At 34.2% G+C, this 16,106-nt stretch overlaps 1 protein-coding gene across 1 annotated transcript; it reads left to right on the top strand.

Moving 5' to 3' along the window:
• The first annotated feature begins 15,362 nt into the window (after nt 1-15,362).
• LOC140824163 (uncharacterized) lies at nt 15,363-15,869 on the top strand. The gene has a single exon (XM_073185760.1). It carries the CDS (start codon nt 15,363-15,365, stop codon nt 15,867-15,869), a length of 507 nt encoding a protein of 168 aa, XP_073041861.1.
• The last annotated feature ends 237 nt before the right edge of the window (nt 15,870-16,106 follow it).

Below are 16,106 nucleotides of genomic sequence, written 5' to 3'. Positions count from 1 at the left end.
CAGTGATAATATACCACATATCATCATCTTGGGCTGCTAGATGTGTCTGCATACGAATTTTCCAATCATCATAATCTTCTTTAGAGAACATCGGAATTTTATTGAAAGAGGCCATAAATGTTTAGAAAGATATCAGTGTTTGAGAAAACCCCGCTCTGATACCACTTGTTAGGATCGAGAAAGAGTTTAGAGAGAGGGTGAATGAACTCTTTCAAATTTTCTCGTGTAAAGTATTGGTTTCAACTGTTTTTAGGGGGTAGAAAAATTATTCTCAAATGGTTGTAAAAGTGAACCGCTATTAAGTGCGGAAAGCAGTTCACAATATCCAATAGAAACTTAAACACGTTAACATGCTTAATCAACTGTTAGATACTAGAAAAACAATTGCTTGCGATAAGTAAAGTGACACGAGATTTTTATGGATGCTCGGAGAATGAATACTCCTACGTCACCCCTTCTTCCCTCTTAGGAAGGATTCCACTAAAATACTTTGGCTTTACAAATGTCTTTCAACATCCCACTTCAATCAGGACTTATCACACTGCCTGTTTTGGAACTCTTAGTGATCATTTTACACTTCTGGGTTTTAAGAACACTTAGTTAACCAGATACCAAGACTAAATCAAATAACCCAAAGGTTACTGATATGAACAATTAGTTTGGTTTGAGTAGCACGAAATTGATCCTTAGAAGATCGAATGTAATGAAGTTCAAATCATGCTGAAAGAGCGATTAAGTATGTAGGCTTTTGATAGCGCTCTGAGATCTTTATGTATGCTAGCAATGAGAGTTTTAGCTGTGAAAATCAAGAGTGGTTTTAGCTAGCAAACTCCTCCGTTAATATACACAATCTTCTTAACGGTCGGGAAGAGCACAACAACGTTAACCTGATGCTCTGAACAGATGTATCACTGTCGTCTTTAAGAGCATTAAGTGTTCTTCAATAAACTCATTTAATGTTCCTTTTTGCTCAGCATATTTCTGAAGCGCTTTTCTTGAGGAGTTCTTTTTATGGTAACTGTCTTTTTAGCATCAGAACTTGAAGTCTATACTTGGTCTTCCTTTTCTGGGATAGATATATAAATGTGAATCATTCTTGGAACTGAAGTATACTTACGTTGACTTCAAGGCGGTGTAATACTTTGAATGTATTAAATCGGTCAGAGAATGTCTTTGAGCAATAAATGGTTATCTTCAAAGATCCGGTTTCGAGGAAGATCATATCAGCGGTCTGAAATACGCGGTTGAGACTTCTTTGAGCTTAAGCTAGTTAGAAAGATATTCTCACTATTGAGCTGGGCGGTTTGAACTGATATGTGTCACATATATGAACCACAGCTGTTTTCGTGCTCTCTTGTCTTTGTCATACACCAAAATTCTTGGAAATAATATTTCTTAACAATACATAGTTTGTCATCACATCCTGTAAACTGAGTTGTGCCTGATAATTAATTAGATGAGCATTTGAAAAATTATCAGAAGTTCGATTCCCTTACTAAAACTTTCTTGAGCGATCATGTCGCACATAATTTGTCCAGTGTTATTTACCTAACTAGCGTAATTTGCAAGCTATTGTATTAGTCCAATAATTTAAACATTGCGCACCGAAGATAACGACTGTGGATCCTATAGTCGTAAAAAAGACTATAGATCTAAACAAATTTGTGCATATATCCAATAATGCATCTCATATATCATGAGAAATGAAGTGTTCTGCTATATTATTATTACACAATATCTATGGCACAACGAACCTATTATGTAAAGTTTCTTACTGAATAATACAAACTAAAGAAAAATTACATAATATATGTAGGTCTTTTGTGAGACGGTCTCACAAATCTTTATATGTGAGACGGTCAACCCTACCGATATTCACAATAAAAAGTAATAATCTTAGCATAAAAAGTAATACTTTTTCATGGATGACCAAAATAAGAGATTCGACTCACGAAATTGATCTGTGAGACTGTCTCACAGTATGTTGCAACTTTTTGTACCACTACCCTAAATAAAACCCAATCCATTCATTTCCCACTTTTATAAAATCAATTATTCTAGCCATTTTAATGTGTACCACTTTTTATTTTTTATTCTTTATAATACAACATGCCACGGAATTAATAACACACAATTAGATGACTTAAATTAAAATAACTCAGGATTAATTATGCACAAGTAGAAATACTTACTCGTACAGTGCCTCAGGACAAAATAATCACTAGAAAACAACTTTCAGTTTATAAAAACCAATCACTAGTGATTATAATGAAAATCAATTTTCTCAATACTTTGAGAAAATAAACTGTTTTCTAAAACAACTAACACCACTAAAACGCAATCAAGAAAGCAAAAACACAGTGCCAAAAACTGGAGTAAGAAAACGCAATCTTCAACCAACAATTCCACGCGTGTTATCTGCAGATGTCTCCAACAAACACGACAACACGTGAAACAGCACGAAACGTCCCTCTATCTTTTAAATCTTTAACACCTTAATCGTCTTCGTTTCTCCGCCCCAATCAACCACCGATATTCTTCTGAAAATCTTTAAAATATGTGATCGAGCAAAATTACATAATTAATCATTTAGTCTATCATAATATATCATTCATGCTTCCAAAATTATTTAATTAAAATATTTTAGCAATTTAATAATTTTCATGAATGCGGTCTACGTGGATTGATTTTCGGGTGTTAAAAATCCTCTCCTCTTAAATAAAATTCCGTCCTTGAAATTTGTCAAGCCTTGGTTATTTAAAACAGCTTAGGCTCGTTTATTCACTTCAGACTTACTATAATCGACTTAAATTTCGCACTATCACGTTTCCACTGCGTACTCTGATCTGGCATCTTCTATTTCTATACATTTATACCAATTATTTTCTCTCAATAAAATCAAATATTTAACTAACTCTACATCCTCTATCAATTATAAAGCTTAAACTACCTTAGTTATTTTTATCTTCCCAAAGATTAATTAATTGGTTGAATTTACCTTAAGTCGTCCTGATCATATAATTTAATTTCCCCAAAATATTTTCTAATTCCAAACCCAATTTTGATCCATATTCATCCTGTAATATCCCTGATTATAAAACTCTGACCGGTACTTATCAAAACCTCATTCTTGTATATACCAAGCATATTGTCCTTACACTATCATCAATATACATAACTTGTTTTCTTAAATCCCAAGAATTCTAAGTACTCAAACGATTCATGTCTATCGAGTCACCATTTCACAGTATGATTTAATTCTAAATCCCGCCATAACATCGATCACTTATATGTAATCTCGAAACTCAAGATTATGTCAAATGACCTTATACTTACAGAAATCTTAACACCCTAGGGAAGAAAACCTTTACCTGCCTTCCAATATAATTTTCTTTTAGTACCGTATAAGTTCACAACTTATTGTGCTACTCTTTCACCGATGTCTATCTATGTTTTGTGACTTATTTTACGTACGATAGTTATCTGTTTGTTATCCAAAAAAATTAGAATAATTTCTTTAACCTCGAAATGTCATTCCTTAATTTATTGTAGTCAAAATAATTCAAGGTCCTACATGTCTCATTTAAATGTTTAGCATTCGAAAAATCCCAACATATGCAATAAATGTCTCCTGACAACAATTATATTCTTAATCGCTAATTAGAATTTAGATTCCTAATTTCATAATCTCCAAAAATAAATATTTTATGACCTTATAAGTTATTTCTTAACAATTCTCAAAATTTCTTCATCGTTACAAGGTTAGCGACAAATTTTAACAACAAAATTCTTTCTTTTAGCTTACTCCCCAAATTCCACAATTACCTCGTAAATTCTCACATGATGATTTCTTAAATCCTATAAGCTGAAACTTACGGAAATCATGCGAACCCTATATTCTTAGTTTGTAACCCATGGTTCTTTCATGATATTTCCTCAATAGTTTACGCCTATTAAATCCAAAAATGAAAATATTGCTGTTTAAATCTTATGTTTAACATTTTTACTCTTTGTGTTTCACGACATACTCTTATAACAAATGTAATAAAATTGTAATTCTCTACAATTCACTAATATACCCAAAATTATTAATTTGACGAATCTCACTTCCTCATCAAAATCGCAAATACCAATATTTCTCGTTTCTCCTATGACATTCTCATGCTTACATATCGGTCTAATTTCCTCAATCACAACTCCTTATGTATCCCTTAATTGCTAATTTACTTGCTAACTACATTCAAATAGACTTTTTTATTTTTCTGAAAATTATAATCTAAATCTCAAAGTTCTTGGATTATTCGATTAAGCACAAATTATCACATTTCTAGCCCCTCAAACTATCGAATTTAATGAAAACCGGCTCCCACAACTTTCGAAAATTGATAAAATGACCCCATAATTTTCCTAAAATTTTCGATCAAGACCCAAAATTCTCAAATTTAGCCCCAAATATTTTCATTTTAGCCCCCAAATTTTCGGATTCATACAGCTAAGCCCATATATTTTCTGATTAGAGAAAAATCACCATCAATATTTTCGAAAACTTGCAATTAAGCCCCTTAAATTATTATAATTCAGTCCCTAATCTCACGATTCCTAAAAAAGTTCAACCCATAACTATCAAGTTCGAAATTCTCTTCATGCACAATGTAGAATTCTAAACAAGCTGTCCTAAATCACCAAGTTCAATTCACCTCAACTTAATCCTAGGTAGTGCAGAATTCGAGATATGAAAAACCAAATTCTCCTCACATCTTGGAAGCATAACTGTACACACCATCCAAACCACGTAACCAACATGCATTTAATTTATAAAAAATGCAACCTCTAGTTTTCTATATCATAAAAGCATTAAAAAAATTCAGCATATATGTTGGAACTTTTCAAGTTCGCAATCTTGATTTTGATGTTAATAAAACTTGTATTTTGTGTTACTAATAATTTACCTTGGTGTGCAGAAGCTAGGATCAGTTACGAGCTGTTTATATCGCAAACTGAAGACCCAATTGATCGCGCAAACTGAATCAGTCGAACTGATACGTCAAGCAAGCAGTACAGCTGATTGTCCAGTTGATAGGTGGTTCAGCAGGAGAAATCTCAGAAGCCTGGCCAGCCGAAGGAGTGTTCAACTGATGCAGAGCCCAACTGACTAGTTTAACTGAACGAGAGTGAAATCTGTTCAACTGACGAGTCAACTGATTTCACCAGCCCAACTGAATATCAGTTCAGCTGACTAGTTCGAAGCATCAGTTAGAATCTATCAGTTGAAGATCAAGACAAGCTCATTCTAGTGGATTCCAGCTATGCACAAAGGTACAATGCAAGTGTCCAGTCAAAGGACAATAATGAATGTTGCATCAGAGTATCAAAGACAAACTTTTCAGAAGGACAGTCGAAAAATCGAGACACAAAGTTCAAGAAACGAATTCAAAATGCAACATATACAATAATTGAGTTACACTGTACGATCTATCTTCGCGCCTATAAATGAAAGATGAAGATCAGTGAAGACAAGAGAGACACGAGAGCATAAATGAAAACACCCTAGAGAGTGTGGTAAAAAAAAAGAGCACGCATATTGCACATCAGCTTTCAGAAGCAATCAGCCCAGAGAGAACTCGTCATAGTCTTATCAGCTTAGTTTAGAAGCTTATTTCCCTCTGTGTGTGAGAACTGATGTTCTCACACACGAACACACACCACCAACCAAATACAGTCTTGCACAAAGACATTAAACTTGTGTATGTATAAATCAAAGTATTCTAGTGAATCCTGACCGAGGGGGTAGAAGGGGTGACATAGGAGTATTTGAAGTCTCCGAACATCCATAAACATATCTTGTGTATTTAACTGATTAAATGTTGTTTTAAAACTTCTTGGATCAGCAAGAGAATCTGTCATTTCAGTTGTCATCATAACTGAATTGATGTATGCGAAAACCGATCTCTCTTATTTCAGTTATTCAGTTTACATAAGTAAAAGCGTTTTCAAATATAACAGATATTTTCACGAAGGATTACTTCGAGTATTTTCCGCTTGGTCTTCAAACCAAACTCGATTTAATTCATCGGTGTTAACATTCTTAGAACACGAGTTATTGCAGCTCATTGGAGAATTTAGTGTTTGAAGCATCCCAAAGATGCCCAACACACGATCCTTCAATATAAATTTAAAGTAGCAAAAACTCACAGACTTGAGGCGTTATATCTTGAGCTTTTTGGAGTGGTAGTAACACAATCCTTTTGGGAATTCTTGGCTCTGATACCAACTGAAACGTCCCTTTATCTTGTAAATCTTTAACACCTTAATCGTCTACGTTCCCCCATCCCGTCCAACCACCGATATTCTTCTGAAAATCTTTAAATTATGCGCTCGATCAAAATTACATAATTAATCATTTAGTCTCTCAAAAAATATCATTCATGCATCCAAAATCGTTTAATTAAAATATTTTAGCAATTTAATAATTTTCGTGCATGCGGTCTACGTGGACTGATTTTCGGGCGTTACAAGCACTCTTCAAAACAACAACGTCCTTGTGAAATATTTTACTTTGAAACTCACGACGTGCAAAAGTGCACACAATACGCAGCTACGAAAACTTTCAAGCGAAGAGTCAAAAGCCACGAGAGCAATAAATCGAAGAGCGCCCCTTTTCTTGGCTTGATTCTCTTATTTATAGTTTTCTCATCTCCTAGTGTTTATCTTCACAAAGAAATCTATAAGATATGGAAATCAAGAGTTCTAGTAAAAACAATCTCTTTTTAAATCAACGATACCATATCATAAAAATCATTATCATAAATATCATATCTAGAAAGACAAAACCATAATTCAATATCTCATAAAATCTTATATGTAAAAAAATTAAATTTAAGGAGAAAATTATTTCAAAGAATACATTATATCTTGAAATCCAAGATATTTTTAATCGGGTAGAAGAAAAAATATCTGATTATAATTTGCTAAGATCGGTACCCAACTATTATATATCTTTTAATTAAACCCATTAGTTTAAAAAAAAATCTAATATCACAGTCCATAACTAAAAATTATACAGATTATCTATTATTTATATTAAATAAAAGTTTTAACTCTGAATGGGTAAGCAAGCCTGGACCTCAGGCCTATGTCCAAGGAAGGGACAAAAGCAAAAAAAAAAAAACACACACACTTCTAGAGGGCCCAATATTTTCCCTTGACTCAGGCCATGATATTCTTAGGTATGGCACTTGGGGTAACCCACGTTTGAGTAAGAGGCTCCTTAACTCATATGATTTTTACATCGAGAGATATGTACAAATAGGTATTGAAGAGATGACAACAAGATTAACACTGTAGCATAGCTCATAATATTTCTATGAGGAATATGCTCCATAAGAAAATCGATCATGTGATGTCTTCTCACGTTACCTCAGACCTTATCAACTCATCTCTGCCACCGGGCATCTATTATTTATATTAGTTTGAATTAACAGTGGGTCAATAATTTGCTATTAAAAAGCATTATTATATTTAAAATTGAGTCCCAAATTAGATGAGAAAATTACGTGGTTGACATATATTCAAAGAGGAATCAGATACGTGGCATTGTTTTACCAAACTTTTCTTTAGTGGCTTTCGCACACATGGAGGTTATTGGTTTCCAGCCTATATACCATCTTCAACTCAAACTGAGCTAAGAAAAGGAGAAATTTAAACTCCAGAATAATAATGAACATAAGGTTCTTATTTGGAAATTTTACAAAACACAAAGAATTTACGAAAGATATACCAAAGAAATTAAACAACAGAGGATTTACCGAGGGCTCAAAGAATCATAAATTCATAAAAAATCACCCATGAACGCCTTAAACGCCATTTCTCAGCTAAGCCGGCTGAAGGGCTACAACATGAATTTATTTTTCCCAGATAAACTCGAACCTTGTGTTAACCATTTCTTGGTTCATCTTTTAACTTATGTTCTAACCAAAAACACTTATATTACATTAAATTCCAAAGATTTAAATAAATATTTTATTATCTCAATCTGATTCCAAGTTATAAATATATATAGATCATGGCATAGTAGTTAATAATTTAACACGAATACTTTAGCCTGTCATTCAGGCTAATCTATGAAATGTAAATATAAAGAACAGTAAACAGAAAATAAAAACCATAAACTTACAAAGTAGTTATCAGAACACTTGAAACTTTTATTGATAATTCAGAAGGGTTTTTACAAGAAGGCAATAGAGGGGAGCTATAACAGCCTAAAAATCCTTACTTGGAAAATTTGCGGAAAATTTTAAATTTTTCTTTTTAAATAATTAAAATTTCCTCCTTCATAAAAGAACTTATAAATAAAGTTTGATGTTCAATGAGGCAGCGGAAGAAATTAACATTTTCGAAATAACGGTAAAAAGTTTTTCCAACAATAAATAAAATGTTTGAGCCATCAATAAAAATAAATGTTGAACTGAGGTCCTCGGGTCCTACTACTGCCGACTCGAGCCTGCTCACTGGTCCCCGCCCTCGGCCCCGGCATCATCAGAACCTACAACAATCAAGTCTAGTGAGTCTAAAGACTCAACATGCATATATCGTAAATAACAAATAAATATAGTAAAATTTGCATGGGATAAAAATGTCATGTCATGAGGCATATCGTAAAAATGTCGTGTCATGATTAATTATAATATGTACATAACTGAACTGAAAATATCATGGTAAAAATGTTTGCTCCTTGGAGCCCTGTACTGAAATAGCTTGTATTAATTTTCCTGGTGAGATTATGGTATACGCAAGTGGCCCCTGCACTGAAACTGCCCGGTAACTGGCGACCGAAAAATAAAATGCTCCCATGACCGGTAACTGGCGACCGGATAAAATAGTAAACGTCTGATCAGACTGTAGCCACAGTATACTGGGTGAAACAAACTCAACTGACCGGTAACTGACGATCGGACCGGTAACTGGCGACCGGATTTAGCAATAATCCCATGATAGTGAAATGGCCACAAGCAATATCGCATAATCTCAAAAATGAACATTTTATATTCTTATGCACGTAATATAATTAAATGGCACAATTAAATATCCTGAAATAATTTTTATGTCTGGATCGGATCGCTCCCAGGCTCGCTGCAACCTAAATATGCCAAAGATTTATGGGGCCAAACTATGCAATAACCTTCAAACAATGTGACAATTACGCCTACCGACTTCGTATTTAATCATGACTCCGAACCAACACTGAACCATCATGTAGTCATGATTAAAATACGCCTAAAATGATAAAATAATGCTCCTAAAATGGTGATGGCCGAAATCTAGGTGAATGGAGGCCAAAACATGAAACGCTCTTTCGAGAGTCAATTTGGCGCATCGCACCGTAAATTCTCGTACGACCTCAAAAATGATCCGAATGACAAACAGTCAAAAACATGACCTTCCCAACTCAATGAGGCACTGTCCAGTTCAAGGCCATAGGCTAAAAGCCAACCCAGAACTCGAACGAGCCACCGAACCGACAGAGAAAGTTGCTGTCCAAAAATACAGCAACTGTGCTTGGTTTGCTTGCGTCGTTTGCGAGGCTAATGGCCATTGGGGTTTGAAACACCGACCAAAACCTCTTACCAACATCCCAAGGAATGATTTGAACCATGACTAAGGGCCCTAGGCCAGCCACAATTCGTATCACACCATAACTCAACCGAACGTCACACCCGAGAGCACCCTTGCATGCGTGTGGTGTCTTGCTTCGTTTGATATCATGTGTCATTCCAGTGGCCATTTGATTGACCATGACATGATCTAGACATCCATAGGTATGGTATGAACCGTGGCTAAGGGCCATAGGCCAACCAAGATCCACACCATTCCACCAAACCGAATGTTACACTTGCTGAATTCGAAAGGGCGAAGGGGCTGTTCTTGTTGTTTAATTTAAAAACTGATTCACCATGGACCAAGCCACCAAAAGGACAACTTAGTCACGTCTTAGACATGCTAGGGAAGTGATCTAACCATGGCTATAGGCCTTTTGGGGGCAGCCATGATCAGAATCTTTTCCCTTGACCACAATCTGAATTTTTCGAAACTCATATGGACACAAATGGGAGGTTGCTGTCCTCTTCGTGTTTTCCAGCATGCATGGGGTTGAATGAGTGGACCAACATGGTCCTAATGCATCCTAATTCATGTCTAGATGTCGGCTTGGGAGCTTGGAACAGAACCAATACCTGAAACCAAAACAGCAAAGCAACCCGTGAAGAACATCAAGAAAACCGAAAATCTGCATGTTTAATTTTCTGAATATTTTTGGTGTATTTCGGTTTTAGCATGAAAGTGATGATCATCAAATGTAAAAATAATGATAACAAGACTTGATTGAAGAGTCAAGGAAGAATATATGCATGTCTGGTTTCATTTTGAAAGAAAACGAACGAAACGACGACGACGCGGCACGGAGGAGTGGAGCGCTTCCTTTCCTTGCTAACTTGTTCTCGATTTTCTATCTAGTTTACCTCCTGAATTCTCAGGGTTTTCAGCTTAGAAATTCACTCAGATTTCGAGCAAGGGAGAGGGGGAAAGATGGTTAGGAGAGTGAGGGAAGTGGGTGCAAGATATAGGGATAATGCAAGACCAAGTCTACTCTCATTTGAATTTTGAATTTTGGTTGCTAATCAAATAGTTATTGGATGAATCTAGAATGGGGGTGACCGAAAATTCCTTGATAATCTAGACTAGGATAATGCTCACTAATAAATTAATTAAGGTGGAAAGGTTAGCATGCTAAAACAACCAAGAATGGGTCAAAGGGTGATGAGTTGGCAAGGAGTTGTCTAGACAATAAGGGGCCGAAAATTTACTAATAAAAATGTAGGGAAAATTGTTTTCTAGCTAGTAAATTTATAACCCTTAAAAGCCTCACTAATCCTTTAATTAATTTATTGAATTAATCCCTTAATTATGTAACTTAATGAGCTTATTTCCTACTCACCTCAAGTAATTAAAATAAATCCTCAAACCTTCTTTTTAACTTAAATGAACTTACTTGCTAGCTAAAATAAATTCTGGAAATGTTTCTTGAATCTTAAATTTTATCTCTAAACTCCAACTCCAGTCCGGCCTCACTGAAATAACTGAAATGATAAAAATCAAACTACTGCATGAAATAATAAAATAATTACCTTTAAATACTCATGCAACAAAAAAATCATTTTAATTTAAATACTAGAATTATGCTTGGTTTATACGTAGTCTAAGTTACGGGTTCTACAGGAGCAAACTCGACCGTGTCCTCCTAAGAACACAGAATGAACCTATAAATAGATAGAAGAACGGACATGAAACCCCAGATTCCATCTTAAAATAAAAACAGTACAATACTTTATTAAAGCAAATAATAAAAGTTTACAGTGATATTCCACCCAATTTTGTCACGATATACCATGATGTGATATTCCACCAACTTTGTACCAACTTTGAGAGATTCCTCTTTTGACGATGTTAATCATCTTTAATATTGTCTTTTATTGATTTTTTGAGTGTCTCGAAAATATTATTTATCTGAGAAAGCTGAGGGATATCATTCTCTGGATCTTGTGAATCTTGCATCTGCATTAAATGAATAAATTGATTTGCGCTGGATTCAGACTCCATAGATTTATCTGATTTTGAATCAGAACATTCAATATTCTGAAAAAGATCCTTCTTCATTTCTTCAATATAAATCTCAATCATCTTATCTTTTGAATAAATCTCAGAGTATTTCTGAGTGAGAATCTTAAATGGACTCATAAAGGCTTTTTTCTTTTCTTGTTCATTATGAACTTCTTTCTGATATAATGAAATTTTTTCTTCCATTTGATGAAGAGTGTCACAACCATAAGGCTTTCCAGTTTTTGGATCATCACGTAGTAATTTGTCCCAAAATTTAGTGAGACTGACTCGTCATATGCAAGGAATACCTTCATCAGTGTACCCAAATTCTGGTTGCCATTTCCAGATCCATGGTATTCCAAATTCCATGAAGAATAGACATAAAGTCTTGCCATCGATCTAATGTTCAGAAAATGATTTTTTAATACTTGGGAAAACATTTAATCAAGTATTCATGGGTTTTATAAAACCTCTGGCAAAATCTTTGCAGATGGACCAAATATCTTCCACCATATGAAAAACCAATTTGGAATAGGATGATTAAAAACATTTTCACAAATCTTAAAAAATCATGTATGTTTCCTTTTTTCATTTTCATAAAACAAAGTTTTATTAAAACTTTCAATATAATCCCAAAAATTAAATTTAATACTCATTTTATGATTTTCAGAATAAAATTCTTTTTCCACTAATGGAGATATACCCCATTCCTCAATAGATATTAACTTTTTAATGATAAACTTAGAGAAGTTATAACTTTATTTCTGCTGAGTATTATTGAAAAAGTAAGTTATATCTACACTTTTTGTAGATAACAGAAGATTTTCATAAAATCCTCTTTACTTATAAGAACCATATACATATGATATATTGGTTAGATATCTTTCCATGATAGTCCATGGAGTTTTTTCCCATTGGGTATCTTTTTCTTCTATAAGAAGAATTAATTCTCGATGTTTTGTCTCTGTATATAGAGCTGAATCATTATCACCTTCTTTGATGATATTAGCATATGATGCTGAATCTAGAGAATCTGTATTATTTCTCTGCTTTTGTTTCAACAATTCTTGAAATTCATTGTATAACTCATTCTGCTCAGTATTACTGACTGATGAACTAGATAAGTTCTGGGCTATTAGCCTCTGTTTACCATGTTGTGCAATAATATTAGGGGGTTTTCCCCATCCTCCTCGTATACTATAAGAGGACTCTCCTCTTCCTCGTGAATACATATCTGTAAATGAAAACATTAGGATAAATATTCTCGAGTTAAAAAAATCCGGTAAGCGATTATCTTCACCTTTTTTATAAATGATTTCAAAATCAAAAGGAGCTAAATGAGACTGCCATCTTGCAAACATTTGTTTAGAGACATCATGTTTAAAATCTTTATTAAACATAAATTTTGCAGTTTTACAATCAGTTTTTATAATAAAATTTTGATTATATAAATCATCTTGAAATTTTAAAATACATCTTACAATAGCCAGAATTTCTTTTGCTATTGTGGAGTAATTTTTTTGGGCATTATTTCATTTCCCAGAATAAAATCTAATAAGATATTCTTATTTTGATTGAGAACCTATCTGCTTTAAGATACCTCCAAAACCTATATCTGAAGCATCAGTTTCCAATTTTATCCCATTGGGAATTTGCAAGCATAAGACAAGGGAGATTTTTAACCTTTTCTTTAATATTTTTAACTGCCTTAGTATGTTTATCAGACCAAAGTAAAGGATTTTTCTATAATCTATCATATAAGATAGCAGAATTATTGGTTAAATATTTAATATAAGGAGAAATATAATTTAAACTTCCTAAAAATCTTTGTAACTGAGTTTTATCAGTTATTACATCAGGAAATCTTGAACCAAATTCAATACTTCTTTGAATAGGAATTATTTTCCCTTTTTCAATCATATGACCAAGAAAACGGATGTTAGTTTGAAATAAAATCATTTTAGATTTTGAAATAACTAATCTATTTTGAATAACAATATTTTTAAACATATCTAAATGTTTAAAATGTGTTTCAATATCATTTGAAAACACTAAAATATCATCTATATAAACAATTATAAAATTATTGTATGAATAAAAAATATCATTCATAATTTGTTGAAATTCTGAAGGGGCATTTTTAAGTCCAAATGGCATAACAATCCATTCATAATGTCCTATTGGAACATTAAAAGCAGTTTTATATCTATCAGATTCTATCAGATTCTTTTATTTGAATCTGCCAAAATCCTGATTTTAAATCAAATTTTGAAAATATGATTGCATGAACTAATCTGTCTAATAAATCTTTTATATTAGGAATAGGATGCCTAATTCATTTCAAAACCATATTAAGGGTGTTAAGAAATGAAACTAGGGTTTCAAGAATTTTGGTGTATGACAAATCAAAATCAACCGCGGCTGGAATTCCAATTAGCCCAACCGCTCTCAACCGGTGATTTTCGACCGCTGATTCTTCAGACTTCGGCAAAAGAGAACCGGTTCATTTAAGAGAATCACTTATTACTAAAAGAAATTCACTGACCGGTTGAATGCATTCAAAACTCCTTGAAGTCAACGATTACACATCAATTCCAAGAATGATATGCATTTATCTCTCTATCCCAGAAAGGAAGCTAAAAGATAGACTTCGTATTCTGATACTAAGAGAACAGTTTCCTTAAAAGGAAATCCTCAAGGAAAGAGCTTCAGATTTATGATGAGAAAAAGGAAGATTTAATGCGCACATTTATCGCTCATAAAAATGAAAGCGATTCATCTGATTCAGAAGCTCAGGTTTACGTTAACTGTCCTTTCCGACCGTTAAGTCATTCGGCTATGTCAACTGAGAGGGTTGCAAGCTAAAAGGCAAGGGGAAGCAATACAGCTTATACAGAAATCCAAAAGATCATTGAGCTTGCCTTCAAATATCTCAGAGCGCAATTATAGTCAATAGTCATCTTCGCTCTCTCTGCACGCCGTTCAACAGAAACATATTGGATCATTTAAGGATCTTTTCGTGCTACTCAAACAAACTACGGTTTCATATCAGTAACCTGGTGGTTACTTGATTAAAATTTGTGGTGTCTGGAGAACTAAGGGTTCTTAATATCCAGAAGTGTAAAGTGATCACTAAGAGTTCCAATGCAGGCAGTGTGATAAGTCCTGGTTGGATCGGACTGTTACAAACATTTTGTAAAGTCAGAGTCTTTTAGTGGAATCCTTCCTAACAAAGGAAGAAAGGGTGACGTAGGAGTATTCAATCTCCGAAGATCCATAAAATCCTTTTTCATCTATCTCTAGCATGCTTTAATATTTCTCAGTCATTTATCGTTGTTGAGGGTGTCACTGATTTTATTGGTCATTGAAATACTCTGAACTGTTTACCGCACAATCAGTAGTTCAAGTTTTCAACCGTTTGAGAAAATATTTTTCAACCGCCTAAAAACGGTTGATAGAGAAAATTCGAAAACAAATAAGATTTTGAAAGAGTTCATTCACCCCCCTCCCCTCTAAACTCTTTCCCGATCCTAACAAGTGGTATCAGAGCGGGGTTTTCTCTAAACACTGACATTATTCAAATAATCATGGCATCTTTCAACAAAATTCCTATGTTCTCCGAGGAAGACTATGATGATTGGAAAATTCGCATGCAGGCACATCTAGCAGCACAGGATGACGATATGTGATTTGTAATTACCGATGGACCAATGAAGATCATGAAAGTAAACACAGCTGTGGGGACAACTGAAGGTGCTCCTCAAATTATAGAGAAACATAGATCTGAATGGACAGCTGAGGATAAAAAGAAAGCAAACCTGGACAACGTTGCAAAAGATATTCTCTATAAGACTCTGGATAAGAACATGTTCGCCAAAATCAAGACCTGTACCACTGCAAAGGAGATATGGGAAAAACTTACTCAACTATGCGAAGGCAATGATCAGACCAAAGAAAACAAACTGACCGTGGCTATTCAAAAATTCGATAATGCAAAGATGAAGCCAGGAGAAACTCTTGCAGAATTTGATGAACGGTTTAGCAGCATTATCATCGAGCTCATCTCACTTCGAAAAGAGTACTCCAACAGAGAAATCGCGTTGAAGGTTATGCGAGCCCTTCCCAGAGAATGGGATGTGAAGACCATAGCAATGCGCGAATCCAAAGATCTGAACAAACTGGAACTCCATGATCTGTTTGCTGATCTTAAAGCATAAAAATTTGAGCCTGGAATACGAACTGAAGAAGAGCCATCCGCAACTCAACAAACCAAGGCTTTGGCAGCTGCTACAATGACTCTTCCGGTCGAAGAGCCCACAAGTAAGAAATCGGCTGAGTAACTAAGCAATGAAGCCATGTCTCTTTTTGTTAAGAAATTCAGCAAGTTCATGCGCAAAAATCAATCTCAAAATAATAAACCTTATTTTAAAAAGGACCATACTGAGGATGGTCAA

The sequence above is a fragment of the Primulina eburnea genome, chromosome 2 (assembly GCF_022965805.1).
Source record: "Primulina eburnea isolate SZY01 chromosome 2, ASM2296580v1, whole genome shotgun sequence".
In the NCBI taxonomy this organism is placed as follows: Eukaryota; Viridiplantae; Streptophyta; class Magnoliopsida; order Lamiales; family Gesneriaceae; genus Primulina; species Primulina eburnea.
The sequence above is the reverse complement of the archived record's forward strand: the minus strand, read 5'-3'. Positions and strand labels throughout refer to the sequence as shown.